Source organism: Nymphalis io, chromosome 12, assembly GCF_905147045.1.
Source record: "Nymphalis io chromosome 12, ilAglIoxx1.1, whole genome shotgun sequence".
In the NCBI taxonomy this organism is placed as follows: domain Eukaryota; kingdom Metazoa; phylum Arthropoda; class Insecta; order Lepidoptera; family Nymphalidae; genus Nymphalis; species Nymphalis io.
The window spans coordinates 4123057-4145052 of record NC_065899.1 but is presented as its reverse complement, the minus strand read 5'-3'; the positions used below and the strand labels follow the sequence as shown (position 1 = coordinate 4145052).

At 31.6% G+C, this 21996-nt stretch overlaps 1 protein-coding gene across 4 annotated transcripts in view; it reads left to right on the top strand.

Annotated features, from left to right (window-relative positions):
- Window positions 1–21996, top strand: part of LOC126772400 (uncharacterized) — a 92620-nt gene that overhangs the window by 40496 nt on the left and 30128 nt on the right. Inside the window, exon 1 of one of the 4 annotated variants that reach the window (XM_050492767.1) lies at window positions 18682–19156. The exons of the other annotated variants lie outside the window; for them this stretch is intronic. Within the exon in view, the coding sequence (XP_050348724.1) occupies window positions 19155–19156 (2 nt within the window). The 5' untranslated portion in view covers window positions 18682–19154. Of the gene's footprint in view, window positions 1–18681; window positions 19157–21996 lie in introns of those variants that run through there. 4 annotated transcript variants of the gene reach the window in all.

The window sequence follows — 21996 nt, the reverse complement described above, 5'->3', positions numbered from 1 at the left end:
TTTAAACACGATTAAGTTTACGATAGTTGACAATGTTTGTACATATATATATTTATTTATTTATTTATAATAGCACACTTACAACATACATATAAAGCATTGAAAAGATTAGTTTATGAAACAATAATAGTATATCTAATATGTGTGCATGTCAATTACAAGTACTTACACTTCCAGATTCATCTAATCAAATTAAAATTAAATGTAACAAAAAATCATCAGTAATTTAAAAAAAATTAAATAATTAATAATGTCATTATTGTAATAAAAAACCAATCGGCGAAATCATAAATAATTTTTTTTAAAGTATAAATTAAAACTAATCATGCATTTTATAATAATTAAGTAACTTATTTCTAAAGATTGAGGGAGAGTCACAAAAAATGTCAATGTCCGGAATTGATTTAACGATATTGTCATATTTATTAAACAACCGTGTAATAAATATATACATAATGTATAATAAATTCTGTCTCACATAAAACTAAAATGTATGACGAGTCTGGTAAATTAAGTTGACACAAAACAAACGCCCAGATTAAACATGTCAAACATAATTGAGAACGTGGTTGATATGTTTCTTATGTACTATTCTATTTGTCATTATGTAATGTACATTCCGCTTATCGCAATATTTGTATGGTAATTATAGAAAAACAAATCTTCATAGGTGGCGTACGAAAATTTTATTTTCGTATTCGTTTTAACGTCGCGAGCGTGCGTTCGCATTAATTAAACAGCTAAAGTTTAACAACAAATACTTGTAAATAGTCGGGAAAATTCCAGATCAGTTTTGAAATAAGCGACAAACATCACTTGACACACAAAGCCATGTGTTCATAGAAAATATGAATAATAGGGCGTCGTTTTGTAGACGATTGTGCTATTTCTGACCCACTTTATTATGCCGTATTTTATAGCTAAGGCTGTAGTTTCCCTTAGAGAGGCGTATGATATACTATAACAGATATTGCTCATAATATATTTGGAAATTTGCTTAATAATATTAGATAAAAATAATAAATTCCTTTAAAGATTGTTTCCGTTTCTGTTAATTTAATTTGTTTTTATGAACGAGTAAACGGTTATTATAATTATTTGTTTAAAAATTAGTGAATAATACACTATGTATTATTCATACACATAAAATATATATTTTTAGTGGTAATTCATTTCAAATGAAATATTTGTATTTCATAAATTATTTTATAGAAAAATATTTTAAAATATAGATGTTAATTAATTAAAGTACAGAAGTACTAAATATAACGGATCTAGATGCCGGTATGAGTTATTTTACTAGAAAGTAAAATTTTTAGTACCGATTGTGCAGACGGCTTTTTACTTATTAACATAACTCGAATAATCCATGATTCATACAAAAATGCGTATAATCTCTGAGTTAACGTAAATTTCAATCTTTTATTCATGTCCGTGGACACAGATTAGTAAAAGGTGTCAATAAAGCTCAGCAAGAGTTTTCTCAAATTATCTTTGAATATGTTTATATTTTAATATTCTATATACAAATAAAAACAATGCAAGCTGTAATATGTGTTGCCAGATATAAAAATGTTTTTTTTTCTGTATACTTGAAGATATTATTGTCTGATTAATAAAACTTGATACGATGATAACGATTATGTCCCTATATCATTGATTTCGGCGGCCATTTTCAACGGAGAATAGTCAATCTGTACAAGATAGGTTTTAGTGCTCAAGCGTCCCAACGCCAATTACTTTACATATTTTCCTAACCAATGGGAGTGTTAACACTGTCAACTAATAAAAATTTTCGCTACGTAAATTTATTTATAGAAAAACCCGGGATTCGGGACTTAAGCTACTCACTAGACCAACGAGGACTTAAGATGTAAATAAATATTTAATATTTTTACATATAATTGAAGCGAGTCTTAATATAATGGTTGGAAACCATAAGCAGCATTGATGAGAGAACCGACACGCTGGTCAAAATACTGCAAAACACATCCCGCAAGTGTTTTCCGCCACAGAGAAGAGACAACGCACCAAAACTCTCTGCTGAGACACTCGAGCTCATGAGAAAACGACGAGAACTACCATCGTTTTTGTCAGATAAGGCCTTAAACCGAACAATAAAAACGCTGACGCGACGCGATCTCCGACGCTCCAATACCCGTGCCATCAAGGCTGCGATTGAGCAAAATCGGGGATCGAAAGTGTTCGCTCGCAAGTTTGGGAGGCCGCGTCTGACAAAACTTAAAACTGAAAATGGTGGGGTCGTTACCTCTAGGCCTGAGATTATCGGAGAAGTAGAGAGGTTTTATGGGCAGTTGTTCTCTTCAAGATCGGATAAACCCGTGGGAATCAGTATTGATGACCAGCGCGCCCCTCTTATGCGCCATTACTCCGAAGAGCTCCCGGTCGTTGACCAAGGAGAGATTAGGGCGGCTCTAGAACAGCTTAAAAACAACAAAGCTCCGGGAGATGACGGAATCACAACAGAGTTGCTTAAGGCAGGCGGGACTCCGGTCCTGAAAGAGCTAGCAAGCCTCTTTAATTCCGTCATCCAACATGGCAAGACCCCGGAAACGTGGAGCGGGAGTGAGGTGGTACTGTTTTTCAAGAAAGGTGATAAAACCCTCTTGAAAAACTACAGACCAATCTCCCTCCTGAGTCACGTGTATAAGCTGTTCTCAAGAGTCGTCACGAACCGTCTCGCCAGACGACTTGACGAGTTCCAGCCCCCAGAGCAAGCCGGCTTTCGATCAGGCTACAGCACCGTGGACCACATCCATACTGTTCGGCAGATTGTGCAGAAGACCGAAGAGTACAATCAGCCGCTGTGTATGGCATTTGTGGACTACGAGAAAGCCTTCGACTCCATCGAAACCTGGGCAGTGCTCGACTCATTGCAGAGATGTCATATCGATTGGAGATATATCGAGGTACTGAGATGTCTGTACAACGCCGCTACAATGACTGTCCACATCCAGGACTGTAAGACGAAGGCGATCCAACTGCGCAGAGGGGTGAGACAGGGGGATGTAATATCCCCGAAACTGTTCACCAACGCGTTGGAAGACGTTTTCAAAACGCTGGATTGGACTAGGTATGGAGTCAATGTAAACGGCGAGTACATCTCACACCTTCGATTTGCCGACGATATCGTCATCATAGCAGAGTCGCTGGAACAACTCACCGAAATGCTGCGTAGCCTAGGCGAGTCTTCCCGGTGTGTCAGTCTCGGTATGAACTTGGACAAGACCAAGGTCATGTTCAATAGGCATGTCGTGCCGGGACCGATATACGTCGAGGGGAAACCTCTCGAAGTTGTTAGTGAATATACCTACCTAGGACAGATAATACAAGTCGGTAGGAACAACTTCGAGAAGGAAGCCGATCGAAGAATTCGCTTGGGATGGGCAGCATTTGGCAACCTTCGTCAAGTCCTCAAGTCGTCTATACCGCAATGTTTGAAGACGAAAGTCTTCAACCAATGCGTCTTACCTGCCATGACATACGGTGCCGAAACGTGGACACTAACTGCGGGACTAGTCCACAAATTCAAAGTCGCTCAGCGTGCTATGGAGCGAGCTATGCTCGGAGTATCTTTGAAGGATAAGATCAGAAATGAGATTATCCGGAAAAGAACCGGAGTCACCGACATAGCTTGCAAAATTAGCAGGCTGAAGTGGCAGTGGGCTGGTCACGTATGTCGTAGGACCGATGGCCGTTGGAGCAGACGAGTCCTAGAGTGGAGACCGCGAATCGGCAAGCGCAGCGTAGGGCGCCCTCCAGCCAGGTGGACCGACGACCTTAAGAAGGTGGCGGGCACCAACTGGATGCGGAAGGCGGAGGACAGGGAGCTTTGGCGCACCTTGGGAGAGGCCTATGTTCAGCAGTGGACAACGATTGGCTGTTGATTGATTGATTGATTGATTGAGTCTTAATATAACTTTTACAATTATAATAAACTGATAAAAATCAAAGTACACATTATTCGAGGTTCGTTATTTTATAAGATGACTTAACTATCAATTAGTAAGTATCTTTAGCTTATAATGCAGAAGTTACTAAGTTTAGTAAGTTTAGTAGTCTTCAGTTGAACACTAGTAGTTTTTCTCTTACACAGATTATAATCTAACCACTAATTAATCACTTATACATATATAAATTTCATTTAAACCTTGTATGAAACGAATATCAGTTATTATCAACATTCAACAATATTCCTAATTAATTAGGCGTAAGCTTTAAATCGTTTCAATCCCTTTAGTCCTGAAGCTTGAGGTTCGCAGGTGGACTGGTGACATGGTAACGCTTAAAGCGCTTGTACAGCTGTTAATGTTCAACGTCTAACGAGAATGTTAAGTAAGTACAGCGCGTAAAACATTTTACAGATTTTTATATCGTCAGCTGTTTTGGAATATTGTTGTATTGTTTTATAATAATTAATAAACAGATTTTCAACTTAAAATTTATACAGTAGTAAAGCTCTAGTACTGGGGTAGTTTCGTAAACTCAAAGCGGAATTATATCCCCCGACCTTAAATACTCTTTGTATGGAATTTCACGCAAAATCGTGGGTTGTTCGTTCTAAATTATAAGCATATACACTAGTTCTCATTTTTGAGGTCGCCTAAAACGGATGCACTTATGTAGTTGATTGTACCGTTTGTTTGTATGTGTGTTTACAGAGTGGTTTTGCAGCGTTGCTAAGGTATGCACTCTGCAAATAGTCGTTGAGTATTACTTATATGTATAGAGATTTTTTAGCGAGCAGTGATGTTTGTGATAACTTGTTTACTAACGGATAAATAAAAAAAGATAATAGATAAATAATAAATTAAAAAAATAGTTTCATCCGTAGATAGAATATTATGTCGTGGATACTTTAACTAATTACTTATTTTGTAAATTTTATCTTCTACATTGTTGTAAACAAAAATCGTTTGCCTTTTAAATCGATATCACAAAAGTAGGAGGATATACGTATGACGTCTTTTCTTTTATTATTTATATATTTTTTAATTTCTTTTTAATTGTATATATGGGATGTATATGGGATATACAGAAAATCTGAAAAAAAAACATGTTTCCTAGACAGCCATCAATGTATTTTATTTCTCAATAACGTGGTAGCCGATTTCGATTACACAAACTGCGTTATAATTTACTCACGAGCAAAATCATCTTTTTGTATCGAAATCGATTCAGTTATTTAATACAATTAAAAAAAAGTTAACCAAATCAGTAAAAACAGAAGACGAAAAAAGAAAAAAAAAGTTATGAATAAAAACAAAGCCAATAAATTAAAATGTCGAAGCTTCGCTGCATTATATTTTCTCACAAACAAACTCCTAGACCTCCAGCGGTCCGCTCTTGACCTCATAACAAGCAAAACACTTCAGCAATAATCAGGCCCACATGCTAATAAGATTACAGTTTTCCGAACAGCAGTGAGCAATGGCTATGACTAAGCTATTTTGATAAGGGATTTAGCTTCCTTATGGGCAAATTGTTTTGTTAAATAGTAGAATTTTTAAGCACTATAATAAACATAATATCAAGTTTAATTTAACATTGTATAATAATATTTTAGAAACAGTATTACTGTATATGATAATTTTCCGGAGAATATATGAATATGATATTTGTTATGTAATAATATATTGATGTTATATATATTAAGGAAAATATAAAAACAATACTTTACTTTGAGAGACTTAAGTCGAGATGCTAATATTACCATTTCTTTTTTGAAAATATTTGTTCTATTTTATGAATTTAATTTATTTTCTATACGAATTTTTTGAAATCACAAAAATAATTTATTTTTATTTATCAACTTTATGATGAGTCCATTGTTATACCATCGTATCCTGTGGAATTGTACATTTTAGTAAATTTACTCTCACTTTATTATAATACAAATTATTAATTTATGTTATTTTATTAGTTTGTGTAACTTTATTATAAATGTAAGTAGCAAGAAAATCAAACAAAATGACAAATACTTCGATTTTTATAGCATCGTCCTTGTTCGCTGCTTAAGGAAAACGTTCGACATTCCTATAATACATACGACTATAGTCCGAAGTTCAGCATATACTTTGGAGAAATATTCATTAATATAACTTTAGGAAACTGCAAATGTTATCATTACAAAATTATCTATAGAGTTTATTTTTTATATATATGACTAATCTCCTAAGTCGTCTGTCGTCTGTTAAATCTATCCAACTATTATAAAGAGTTAAGTTTTTATTTTTTGTATGTAATGGATAAGCTCATAAACTATCAAACCGATTTTAAAAATTCTTTCACCTACAGAAAGCTTCATTATCAGCGAGTAACATAGGCTGTAAATTATTTTGAAAAATATAATGTAACCCAATATATAAAAAAAATGTTTAACCCGGACGAAGTCGGGGTGGGCCGCTAGCACTATATATTTTGGCATCTAACTGTATAGAAGTGTAAATCTAATCCACCGGTGAATACAGTACTAAGGAAATTGGCGTCAGGTATTTCACAAAGTACTGGAACTACGCAGACCAATTTGATAAGTTCACATCGATCAGAAAAACTTATCACCTTGTATGTTCCTGTAGTAACCTGGAGAGCTAAACTCCACGTACACAATCACAAGGAAATACACCAGCAGTGTGCTTTATATGAGTTGTACATCAAGAAGTTTTGAAAGCAATTGGTTACAATAAATTCACTTCTTAAAATATTTACTGACTTCAGCGCAATTTGCCAACGCATTCATCTATTCAATTCAATGATTATCATGAAACTTTTTATATGACTCACTTGGTAATTACTCAGACTTATTAGGATTTACGAATGAAGTCATGATATTTTTAATAAATGGAATAATTATATCGAAAGATATAATTGTATCGAACGAAAACGGATTCCAAGAATCATTGTAATATTTGAATCCAAGGAAATTTAGATATTATTTACGATATAGAATAATCTTGTGGGTGAGTGGCCTTAACCCAATTGTATTTTGAAGCGTCAATAGTGCAATGTTTGACAGGCTGTCTAGCGATGTAAAAGTCACAGGTTCGATTCTGTTCCCTTGAGCTATATTGTCGTCTACATACATTGCAAGCATTATGCTTACTTGAAAGGGTAAATTAGAAATTCCTTACAAATTGAAATTGTTATTACTCTTTTTTTTAAATGGATTAACTAGCGCCGTATATTAGATTATAATTTTGTCGATTTATAATAATCACTTATTATACTAAATAATATGAAAGCCATCGATGCAAAAATTTATTTTTAGAATATAGTAAGCCGGAAAAGATTAACGATAAACTCTACATCAGCTTTTTTGGATTAACAATATTCTAAATTACATCAAATGCGGTATCAGCATTTGATAATATATCGCTCATACGCTCTACTTATATGTTATCATGCACCCTTATACTTAAGTATTAATATGTAATGATCGTTTAATCTTTACCTCCATGAGCTAGATATTGTGATAACTTATTTCCGGTCGATTTTTTTTAAACAAGATGGCAGGAAATTTTATACAATCATTTGTACTTCGCCTCTCATTTTCGTCATTACAAGAACTTTAAACCATTTCTTACAGTGACAATACACCGCCAATTACCAATTTAGAATCCATAACAGAGAATATTGATGTTGGGCAATGGAATAATAACGAATAGATGGTGCCATTTTGGAGTAAATTATAAATAATACAATTTTTACGAGACCAGTATTAATTTCTTTAACATATTGTCATAGATATCTTTTAAGAGCTTTCATTTATACCTTTGATTTTAATTATCACTAGTTATATTAACACAACATAAGTTAAGCAGTAGTCTGTAGATATCCCATTGTTGGGCAAAGGTCTCTATTTTTTTTATTCCACCACACAGTTACAGTGCAAGTTCGTCCACACAACATAGATTCCTATCAAAATATTACAAAACTGTTTATTATAAGCAAATTTACAATAGCATAGTGATACCCGAATGTGGCAAGATTGACGTTGTTCACATTAAATATAATGTGAATATATATTTTAATATAAAAAGTTCTAGTTGTGTATTAATCTCAGTACACTTTGCAATTTGGACACATAAAAGGTCGTTGAACTTTCAATGGTTGGTCATATGACAGTCAATGTCGTCATACTACATATGGTATTCTTGATTAGTAATTCTATTACGATTATTCTTACTTTAATAATATCATTAATTATATCAGTGTTTAAACGTTTTGTATGTTATGAAATAATTATTAGAAGCATACTCGACAGAGGTCTTGTCAGAATTTCAATATTATATAATATATAAAATAAAATATATATAATAATATATTTTTTGTGAATTTATGAAAACCTGTTGAAAAGTAGTAAAAATTAGAAAAAGTATACATTTCTGATTAATCATAGCCCTGCGATTTGAATTTGTGGTCCATTCAGAAGAATGCCGATTGTTTTTTTTCAATATTTATTACAAAATAACATAATTTTTCTAATTAGCATTACCTTTTAGTAAAAGATTCAAATTGATTTTATCATTAGCTTTAGTATTATATTTTAAAATAAGAAACGAAAAAAATTATAAAATATATCTTAAAAGACTACAAAATATCAATAAATATTTTTCTTGTCAAGAAAATATCAGTAACAATCCGGATTCAGGAAGTTAAACTCGAGTCTCGAAAAGCACGTGAAGCTGTTCATAAGGTCTTGTGCCTTAAGGTGTACCAACTTAATAGGCGAAAGTACCAACTTGCTGACATTGTTCATTTAAGTGTTTTTTTAAGAGTAGAATTGTAGGCAGAATATTTTTATGTTCGTAGATTACTTATAACCGTGCGGAAAAATCCAAAATTAATTTTATGAGGATCGACTAGTTACTATCACTGGTTTTGCGCCTGATCGCTTATTGGTCATGTCGGGTTACCGGCGAAAGAATAGAGACTGCCGTTTTTGCATACTTGTGCACATTAATATCTCCAAAACACTTAGCTAGTCCTAGATATCGATTGGCTGGCGCCATCGAAATCTGATCAGTGATTCATTTTAATGAGTATAAACAATTAAAAAAAAATGAACTTATTGCTACGTATGGTCTCACGGCTGCAGTGTTGATAATGCGTATTGGCGCCATGATTGATAAAAGGAGCGTATCGTTCGTTATTATATCGTTATATGTCGGATGATAAAAATGATAAAAGTTGTATTAAAATGCTCTAAGTATCAATGCGTTATAGCGTTATATATTATTATTGAACGATTATCAAAGAGTTATATTTATTTATAATTTCGTAAAAATCATTTCCAAATATAATTTGCCTTATGATGGTTTTCCTGATTATTTCTATTTACTGTTAAAACTATATATGTATTATAAGATTAAGATACATTTATTATTGAGGATATTTTTATATATGTGACAGAAATGAAAATTAAGAATGCTAAGAAAATGAAACATAAAAATGCAAATGGCAAATGGTGGTTACGTAAACCAATCCGCATACCAGACGGTCTTCACTCCTAATAGATAATTACTGTTAGTTTACAATGACTATGCAATGCGCGTTGATTATGCTAACTAAGAAACGGAACACAAAAATGAAGTTGTTTAAAACAACAAGAAATACTTGTAATAACAGGTTGAGGCGAAAGTATTAAGAGTTTTCTGTGTACTATAAAGTATCATACTAACTTTCAGGTCATCTTCGCCCGTAGCGTTCCTTAAAACCTTATGTACGATCTTGTACACCCATTATCGGGTTTTGACTTGTAAGGTAAGATACACATGTCGCGATTCATCAATGTCGGCGTTTTAATTAAAAACGCCGTGCTCAGTTGTACCCTAAAATACATTTTTCGATTAGTCGAAAAATTATTGACAAAATTTTGAATTGTACGTATTGAAGTAATTAAAAAATATTTTTTTTATTAATTTTTTATATATTTGTGTATTAAATAAGGATACACGTGCATATTTTTTTAAATAATGCATGATGTAAATATGATGTAAATTTTTATAATCACAAATGCAATACTGTTAAATATTTATTTTCATCTGCGTTAAATTTGGATTATACATTTATTATAAAACCTGTTTGCTATATTCTTTGATGTTTGATGCCAATATTGTCTTTTTTCCTCTTAACCGTACAGTTATATATTGTAAAATTTTTCCACAGTAAATAAGTTAATACTTTAAGATATTAGCATGATTAACTACACGAACGCTACAGTTATTTTATTTAAAAAAAATGAACTTAATTTTAAATATAAATAATTCTATTTGAAATAAATTTATTGATGTGTGCCACGATCAATAAATTAATAATTGCTCGTTATTGCTATCGATCGTACATGCGTGTAATAAATAATAACCATTTTATTGCTATATCAATATTGCGTCTAGTGTCTTGCATTTTAAAGTGGCTTTAGTTTCATTAACAACTACGAGACGTGATAAAACGCATACAGAAATCGATAATCGTATTTATATTGGAAATATTGTCACGTTCTTAGATAAGATATACCGTCTTACCATGTGATATAAATAAATATCAAGTGAAAACATATTTTGTTATGACAAATTCATTTCTTGCAATATCGTTTTGGTCGACGTTGAATCGCTTTGTGTGTAGTTACCCTAAACGAATCACACAACCAGTCCAAAGTAGACATTAGTAGGGGACAACATGCTTCATCAATACATATATACCGCAGTTATATTTGTCGACTGGCGCCTCGTATATGTAATTGTTCGTACAAACAGACACAACCGTCGGGATGCCAGATTTACTAATGTATCAAGTTTTAGCACTTATACAATGTCAGATAAACCGAGAAAACATTCAGTTTTGCATATTTTTACTAACATTGTTTTACTTTGGATATACTCTTAATATAGGTAAGTAAATGGAATCGTTTTTTGGATTTTAATTTTTAACGTTCATATAAATATTTCTATATGTACTTGCCGTTAAATCAGTTTGGAAGCGTTTAAATGTATATATATTTCAATCAATACGTTTACATAACAAAATTTGCTAGCAGTTTTATAGTATATTTATAAAACATTAATAAATCTGTTATTTATTAGATTTAAGGTCGATTTTTAAAAAGCAAGTAACTTTTATTTGAAGATTTAATTTGTCATTTTTACAATTTTGTAAATAACATTTTTCGAAACTACAATGACTAAATTGACCCCTCACAACTTTTCTACAAAACTCTTTTAAATTAAATTTATTTTAAATGAGATAACCGTTTTTAAAACAGACTTATACTGATTATTTATCAATAGGCAATCAAATTCATACAGGATTTGATCAAATATATATAGAAATTTGTTCTACCGAATATATATATATATACCGAATATATATATATATATATATATATATATATATAGCATATGCACATACCAGTAAAATAGATAAAAAAATCTTTACATTTCTAGTGTTGTTACTACGATGCAGATATTTGAAGTGGAAATCGTCTATTGAAGAGCTAACGGTTTGGATCGGGTTGGGTACAGCAGTTTGTAGGTCTTGTTGACGCATGCGTCACTATGTACATACATACATTGCTTTTCGTTCTACGCTATTTTAATTTATCTATTTTGTAATTTATAAAAGAATAATATAACAGTATATTTCTTCATTTATTTAAGAAAAACTAATTCGATCCGCTTTGCCAGTTACTTTGCCAGTGACTGAAAATAATTTATTCGTAGCAATTTATTTATAAGAATAAGAATTATATATTTTTATTAAAACTATAATTACCATCACCATTCCATATATCTACCACGTATTTACCGCGTGGTGCACATACAAACGTGTTTAATAGGTAAACAAACAAAATGTACTCACTGACGTGTACTTATATTGTAGCGAAAGTAACTCTGTCTGTAATGCTTCAATGGCTAATCCACTAAACCGATTTTGATAAAACTAATGGTATCAAGTAAGCTTGAACCCCATGAACATAGGCTATTTTTTCTTTGAAATGAGAGCGAGCGAAAAAATGATTCTGTAGCAATATTTTACTCTACCTTTCTTCTAATAACTTCTTATAGGTATCTGGAAGAAATAAGCTTTTAAGTAATAACCGCTTTTTGTCGTTACCTACCGTTTAGGAACTGCATATTTTTGTTATATTGTTTTTCATTATTTTTGTGTGCAATAATTTTATGATATATTAACAAATTATCTTATTTACTTTACATACTAAGATTTCTTACCGATGAACTCAATTTTAATAAAAAAATGGCTTATAATAAATTAAATATATAATAAGGCATGAAACTCTGATTTAAAAACACTTGTGATATTTCGAAGTAATTATTTCAATATGTAGGTATAAACAGTTTTCAAGGTTATCGAGTTCAGCTGTTAGGTTCGAGTGACTTGCATTAGGCAATAAGTGTGACATCTGATTGTATTTTCAAGACCTAAGTGGGTAACGTTGTGATAACGGCTAGCCAAGGCTAAGCAAATGTGGACCAGATGGAGTTGAATGACTTTCATGTATGTATGTATACATACAGACGGACATGTTTGTGACAATCAACATCACGTGTATTCGATAACTATTCTTAAAAATATATTTTTACAGTATTTAGTGGAGTGGACACTGTTTAATTGTAAAATGTATTTATATTTAATGGTGGTAGCGCTTTGTGCAAGCTCGTCTGGGTAGGTACCACCCACTCATCAGATATTCTACTGCAAAACAGCAGTACTTGTTATTGTTGTGTTCCAGTTTGAAGGGTGAGTGAGCCAGTGTAATTACAGGCACAAGGGACATAAAATCTTAGTTTCCAAGGCATTCGCATTGACTATGTAAGCGATGGTTGACATTTCTTACAATACCAATGTCTAAGGGCGTTTGGTGACTACTTACCATCAGGTGGCCCATATGCTCGTCCGCCTTTCTATTCTATAAAAAAAATACATCTGATATCCAAAGGTTGGTGGTACACGATGTAAGAAATAATTTCCCACAGCACCAATCTGTCTATATATTATAGGTGACGACGAGAAGAACGTTTCTTTTTGCAAAAAAAAGAAGAAGCAAAAAAGAGCTTTGATTTTAATCCACTAAAATCTCAAAATCTCTAGAACACAAAATTATATATGAACATACAAAAAATAATTACTCGTATTCATTTAACTTTAGAATCCGTGACCTTAGTCAAGACTATAATTTTCACGTATAATGGAATATAGCGTGTACATGGCATTTCGCGTTGTCTCTTATTGCAATATCATAACACTTTTCCTAGAAATGTATGATAACTATTAATAAATTTAGCAAGTTACGAACAAAGAGGTTGTAATAACTGTCATCGCTAGATTATAATTATCTGATATCCTCCAATAAGTTGCTTCTTAGAACAGTGACATCATAATATCATCATAGTATGTGACAAAATCTTATCCTTGATATAATTGTATGAAATTCAAAGAAGCGCATTGACCGTAAGGAATAATCTAATATTACAATTTTGAATTTGAATGAATCCAAAAATATCATTTTCCTTAATGATTATTTATAATGTGAATCATACAAAAATATATTCAAATGTTAATCTATAAAACTGTGCCCGGAAAATTGCGGCTTCAAATCTGAGCAAGCAAAATTTTTTATATGCTAAATTCGTTTTGTTGTTCGTCTTGAGCTTAGTGGTTGGAGGAAGATAACCCGTGAAACCTGAACTAACCTGAAAAAACCTGACTAATATACATATAACCCTCATTGGTGGGTTTGAATTAGATCGAAATAGTTTTCTATATTCAATGTGAGGTATTTTCCCAGTCCCTTTATATTATTTATAAGTAGTACCGTTTATATACATTTCATTATACGTTTGTTTATAACAAACTATCATTTGTCAATTCAAAGTAAGATAAATTATTTAAAATTGTATGTAATGTGTTTCAACATAGTTTGTTTACAAAAATATCGTTTTGACATCATATTGTTAAGCAAGTATTATATAACTGAACACGTGTGATATATTGTGATAATATAAAATAGTATTTAATTCAAAGATATAAAATTGAAAGTGGAGATGATTAGGATTTAAGACGTTTGACGATCTTGACCTGAGCTAGGATAGGCGTGATCAAATCAATCACAAGCTTGCGTCATTATTTCATTAATATTGCAATGTTATTGAAGACAAAGTATTTCCGTATATTATTATTAGTGTGTCCTCAATAATTTGTTATAAGTATACTCCGCTATTAAAAAAAACAAGTGGAAATATTTATTTTTGACCGCATATGGGGGTATAAGATTTTTAAATTTTTTGCATGCCGTGTCTTTGAGCATAAATGACACTATATAACGTCTCCTTTTCTCTAAAAATGTATTATAGTTAATGTGATTTTTGGATTTTTTATAGGAATTTTTATGCAGTGAACTTCACCTACATATATATATACATACATATATATATATATATATATATATATATATATATATATATAGATATATATATATATATATATATATGTATGTGGTTATCATTTGACTTTTGACAAATTATATGATAAACGTAAAGCTTGTCCTTCGAGTGGGGACAACCATTAGTCAAGTTGTAGTCAAAAACAACATGAATATTATTAAAATATTGTACAACGCGATTTCCTTTTAATTCGCTCTTTTAAATCTAAACATTTTCAAGTTGTATTTCATGCCGTCTTTTAACGTCTGAGCATAAATTGTCAGAATTGTTGAATGTTCTTAAGACTTTGTTGTAGGCAATAAACCTGGAATAAGACGTCAGTGTTGACGTCCTTTTATTAATGTTGTAAGGAAAGGTAAGCACTTACTCTTTGAGCGTTCGGCTACGTATCCATTCTTCTTTTATTCTTCGCTCATTACTTTGGTATGCTATTATATTTTAATGCTATTCGAGTTGTAGGAATTCGTCTAAAAACTCTTTTCATATATTATTACTGTATGAAATGAGTACATTTGATCGTAGCAAAATATACGTACTTATCACGGTAAATCTATCTTTATGAACGTTGGTATATCTTTTAATTATCTTGTTACTTCTGAACTATTTTTCTGAAAGCCAAGATGGCTCAGTGGTAAGAGCATCATTGAATTTTCATGTGCTTAATTTGTGATTATAATTCATCTAGTGTTTGACGGTGAAGCAAAAAAACATCGTGAGGAAACCTGCATTTGTCTAATTTCACTGAAATTCAGCCACATGTGTATTCCACCAACCCGCATTGGAGCAGCGTGGTGGAATAAGCTCCAAAACCGTCTCCTCAAAAAGGGAGAGGAGGCCTTAGCCCAGCAATGGGACATACACAGGCTGTTACTAGTTCTGAACTATTTCGTTGATAATCCTTAGCTATGCTAGGATTTGATAATTGGTGCAGTAGTTCATGTGGGCTTAGTGACAAAAAATAAAATCACAAAATATGAAATTTATAGGCATTGTTGTGTTATGATTTTTTTATTTTATTTAAGCTGATATATTACGCTGAGTTAATAAGCTGTAGTGGCAATGGACAGACCACGTTTTATGATAGACTGATAACTGAAAGGAAAAAATCATTGAATGGATTCGGAAAAATGAGCACATGACGCCCCACTGTCTTCAATAATCAGGTCATGAAACTGACGACCTGATTATTGAAGTCAGTGGAAAACAGCTTGATTCATAGGATTGGTGTAGGTAGCACCAATAAGAAAATACTTATGTCCAGCTGTGTACTTTAAAATCTGACAGGCTTATTACATGTTTGAAAGTGAAGCCACCATATGACATACCTTATAAATGACGGAGAAGAACTTTTAAAGTGTAATGTATTGGAACTTGACAACTATATGTTACATACCAATCAAATATTCATATTATGGAGCGTTTTATCCCAGTTTAACCACCAGAAACGTTCATTACCATTTATTCAATTCATTCTGTTCCAGTATCGGAAATAATATTATGGTTTTATTCATATCATAATTTTCTATAATGACCGTACCACTTTGTACGTAATCTTTACAGCTGTTTACAGCAAATAAAGAAAATATAATGTTAAATAAAAGGCCCCGCGATCGAGGGTCAGTACTAAAGAGGTCAAGGTAAAGTTTAAATAAACCTCTTTAAAAAACATTTAACCACAGACTAAACGAGGAAGGACTTAAAAACGTGTCAACGACTCCGGAAGGAGGAAGTGTCAATTTCGTTTAGTTAGAATCGATTGAATGTAGACTATGAATGACATAGTTTGTATGTGTATGTAATGTAAAATGATGTTTTTTTAAGTACTTTGAGTCTACTAAGTATATATGCTATATATACTCGTATATAATAGCATATTAGTAACATTTTTTTAAAATGTAATTATTAATATGACTAATATTTATTTTGTTTTATCCATACTCATATTATAGTTTTGAGTTTGTTGCGATTGTTTATTACGCTTTGACGTCTTAACTACTCAATCGATAATCACGAAATTTTGATTGCATACACGTTGTCGTGTACGGACTGTGGAAAAGGGTATACCTAACACCTGCACTTATATATTTATTCCTTGCCTTAAAACTTAAGTTAATACAAGTACACAATTTAATGTTTAGAAGGCAACGATGACATATCTAAAAAACTTAATATAAGCACGCCAACAGCATGCGCAAATAAAGCCTCGTATACAGCCTAATGGTTAAAATGTTTTCAAAGCAATTATCCACCTAATTGGTGTTTGTTAAAACATGCAAGTTACTATGAGTCGGATGTTGTATAATAGATTGTTGGTACAATATCTCTTAAAATACACGCCCCCGACAAGAAAGTTTGCGGATGTGACAATATCACTCTTAGGTATAAACTTTTAACATTAATAACATATGTATTAAAATAGTATAATTTAAGTAAAGTATTATGAGTAAAATGTAAGAGGAAATCCTTTATAAAGGGAAGGCTTGGAATTTAATTTAATGCGCTCCAAGCTGCACCAAATACGATGGCGGTTGGTGGCTATACATTTGGAAGAATTTTATTGGATACAAAGGATTCCTCACGATATATCACCGCTAGGCGCGAGATGAGCACGGATTAAGTAAAGGAGTATTCAGAGACACCGCCAAATTTGAGCTTTCCAAAAACAAATTAAAAAAGAAGAAACATCAGGCGAATAAAAGCATTATTTGAAAATACAAAACTCAGGGACATTTAACAAATTAGTGACAATTGCGAAATGTTAGAAAGTTGTCAAAACATGCCGCTGGCCATAATTAGAGTCATATACAACTATTGTAATGATGATGTTCAATAAATGTTTCGTCATTGTTGCAAATTTTAATACATACAAATGACTAAATTTCTTCACAATACACTTTGTAAGGGCTGAGGCTGGTCTAGTGATTAAAATACGAGAATATTGACTTAAGATTCTGATTTCAATCCTGGACGCGTATAACTAATTTATTATGTGACCAAGTTGTGTTTCTTATTCATCATGAGCTCGGCAGTGAAAGAATATCGTTGAGAAACTTGCATCTATCGGATTTTCTGTCACATGTATATCCGTAAACCATCTTCTTAAAAGGATATTTTACCTTTTTTACACTGGGAATTTATATATTTTTTTACCATAATTGATGTTATATTTTTAAATTTTCATTTTTTCTTTTTCCACTATTCTATGAATAATGTATTGCATTAGTACATATTGTATATAAAATAATATTTCGTGACTTCAATTTTAGTAGAAAACCTGATTTTTAATTCAAATAAAAATATACGAAAACTATGTTTGTTTCGATTATAGTTGTAAAAGTTATGTAATAAAGCGTGGGCTTGCAACTGAACAAACGGACGGCTAGACACGCAATATTTACTTTATAAATAATTGGGTCCCAATAAGCTACACTTTTACAACACAACAAGTTTATCAATTTTATAAAAATAAAACTATTAAAAAATTCTAAATAATTCATCTATACATTTTAGGCTGTATTATAGAAAGTACTACGTAGCAAACGCTTATTGTACGACCCCTATCTAAGTAAAATCAATAAATTTGTTATAACATTATATTGTAAGTATACACACTACTATGTCATTTTAATTCGCATCTAAAAGAGTCATTGACATTCGGTTTTTTTTTAACTTTACATTGCTCTGTAACCGTAGTGCAATCGCCTCACACGGAATATAAAAAAGTAATTTATTTAAAACAAATCGGTGTTATCGTGCGGGTGAAGGATTTCTCAGCGAAATAAAAAGGATTGAAGTACGAGTAGGTGCGCGCATTGGCCCATTTTGATAAAGCCGGACAGAGATTACGTCCACTCAAGCACTCAGGTGCATGTATCGTATTTTGTGACCGTAAAGAACGTCACCTTTGTTTGTTTTTCATTCTTGGAATGTTTCATAGAAATACGAATATACAAAATAAATTAGTATTTATAAAATTTATTATACTTAAAATAGTTTAAATCGCATTTTCTTGGTCCGTTTTTTTTCTATCTTTTTGTTAAAAGTAAAATTTTCTACAAAAAAGTCAGAGAAAACTTTGTAAGGTCACCGACAAAAGTCTCGAGTACCACACATCTCAAACGCACGCACACAAATAAAAAAGTTTAGCTTATAAGTTTATAATCAAGCGACGTTTTTATCTCGTAGTCGTTGGCCGCCCGCCGCGCAGCGCGCATGTTACCCGTCAGCGCTGAAGCCTTATAATCATAAATACGCGCGTGAAAATATCTAAGCGTATATAACATTAAAAAATAAATAAAAAATACCTCCCCTATTAGTCAAAGACGCGTCGACCGTCAAAGGCGTCAGACGAGCGTAACGTGTAGCGTTAAAAACCGCGTACGCTTATTCGGGAAAATATGAAAGTGGTGTGGAACATTGCGGTGTTTCCTTTCAGTTGCGTTCAGCGTTTTCTTTAGTTTTTTTCTAGTGACTACAAAGGCTATTGTTTGATTAACGCTTATTAAAGCGTGTAAATATGGTATTTTGAGTGTTTGAATTGAATGCGACGTGTGTTTAATTATTACATAAAGTGGATTGTTCAGTTTGACTAAAGGAAAATCGTCAGAGTAATTCAGTTAGATGTATGTTCAACATAATATACAACGGGACAAAACATGACGGCAAAGTTCGGCTATGTAAGTACAAGTTAAATTTTTAATTTACTTTTTACATCATCATGAAATATTTTCATTTCCGTCGTTTGTTATCGGACGCGTTAATCTCGTGTAGATTATATTTATAGTAAGGTTTGCTGAACATGAATGAAAAGAAATTATTAGTTACGTACGTAGCATTATGTATATGTTTTAAGTTATGTGTATTATCGTAAATAGATAGTTTTGTGTAATAAATAAACACTTAAATTAGGAAATAATTGTATAATAATAAGTTATTATCTTTTGAGTACTACTCGCTTTATAAGTGTTATTTAGCGACATGCTATTAAGTTATATATGGAATATTTCTATTTTAAAGATGAACCTATTTACGTAGTAAATACTATACACATTCTCCGACTTTGTTTCCCTTGTGGTTATTTTTGTATTTAAAGATAAATATTCGTTAAATTAATTATTTTGATTTGTATCATTTACGAATCAATTTTTATGTTAGTGACATTTATTTTAGTTACAAAATATATCATTTGATATATGCCACGTGTCGCACTTTTCGATTAAGTTAATAAAAATTTTTTGTGGTAAACTTCTGAACATTGGAAATACTAACAAAAATCTTATGTAAACAATATAATATGTGAACGAAACTTGCATAGTTGACGTGGGTATGTAAACCACTACACCAGACGTTATTCTAATTAAATGTATGTCAGCCTTAAATCGGTTTTCTTCTAGGAAACCTACAGGATGTGAAACCCTTACTATCGCATTACTATTGACCGATACATGCGGTTGCTTACAAGGAAATGGTATTGTATTAGAAATTGATACTTAAATGTTATTTTATATCAGAAGCCTTTCTTTATTACCGCTTTCTGGCTATTGTAATGATATCGAATTCAAAAGGGTTTTCGTTCCGTTCTTTCTTTGGAAGAGAAAAGATTAATTAAGTATTCATTGTGCAATACTTTTATTTCTGTGTATGCATTTTCCCTAGTATTTATTGTTAAGGAAAAAATAGATAAAACGCATTCAAATCAAATCTGATTTTGAAATTTATATACTTGTCGCAACCTAAAAGAATTTCCCATTATAAATACACAACATAACATATATTATACTAAAGACGATTGTATTTTTGTTCAATAACATCGCATTTTTTTTTATTTACTTGAACGTAATTTTGTCGAAATAACAAAGTTGTAACACGTGCCATACACGAATCGAAGGTCGCGGGTTAAAATCCGGGCAAGCACCACTGAGTTTTTCGAGTACTCTTATATTTACAATTCATTTTGTGCTCGGCGGGAAGAAAATATCGCCTACTGGTGTTAGAAAAAAATTAAGATACGAATCAACTACATAATAAAGAAGTGTGGTAGATTCACACAGTGGGATTATACATGACCTGCAGTATAAAATTAATCATATTAATATTATTAGGAGTATAAGTTTTATAAGAACCCATAGATTATAGTTTCAGAACAGACATAGACATATATACAGATTTGGTATATATGTAGCTTATTATGACACCGTACATAGTTGGAAGGAACGCTTTCCAAACGAATGCTAACAATACTATTCGAGATGTTTGTACATCTCTGACTGCAGTCTAAATAAAAATTTCGAGGCAGTCTCATTGCTTATATTCTATACATAAGTAGTAATCAGCAGTTTAATGTTTAAGAAATTAACTTTAAAAACAAACGTTAACTTTAGTTCAATTTATTTGTCACTAAATAAATGAAACATATATTTTTTAGTGTTTTTTTCACATAAAAAGATGTTATAAGATTAATTTTTGTTTTCCGTGGAAAGCCGACAAGCAGTTAGTAAGTAGTTAGTTTAATATAAAATTAAAATAAATTGATTAAGTTTATAGTAAATTATAAATAAATTCTTTAAACACAAGATTTATGATAATATTTAAAACTTGAGTAATTAATGTAAGAACAATATTTTCCATGTTATATTTGCGTAATAAGTCCAGGAGACGATATTAAAGTTTCATAATGTAATGATAGAGTTGTATTAAAATAATCAACACTATTAATGTATATTAAAACCATGTACGTATTAACATACTACAAGGACCATCCTAGTAATTACACTTCCATTTTCTCTTGTAAATAAAGGGTTCTTGACTTCACAAACACAATGAAGTGCCACCTTGTAGGCAATTTAAATATTTATATTAACGTTATGTATGAAATATAACGTGGACTAACATAGGCCAGTGGATGGATGGAAATTTTGCTCGAGAGCATTTTTTCATTGTCCGCTAATCCACAGAAGAGCATGATGGATTTTCTAGCCTCGGAAATGTTTGGATTATTTTGGTTCAGAAAATAAATAGGTGGCTATGATAATGGCTTACAAAATAAAGTGATTTTTATTTTTATAAAATAAGTAGGCAGACGGGCAAAGCAAACGGCTCACCTAACAGTAAGTGGCCATCACCGCTCATAGACATTGGCATTGTAAGAAATATAATGAGAACTAAGATGTTATGGCCTTTACACAACAATACCATGTAATGCTATTCTGCAGTAGAATATCTGATGAGTACCTACGAGCTTGCACAAAGCCCTACCAGCAATTAAAGTGTTTTTTTTTTAAATATTATTTTACTTGATTTTTGGCACTGATTTGTCTATTATAAATGTACTTATTTAATCTATACATAATATAATGTATATTATGTAATAAATATATGTATAGAAACAAAAAACAACGGAAAAGATAAAGATATGACTTTCTTATCGATTTATTAGTTTTAAATCTATTTATACAAAAATAATTCGCGATAAAATATTGGATTTGATACAACCTTACAATAAAATAACAACTATATG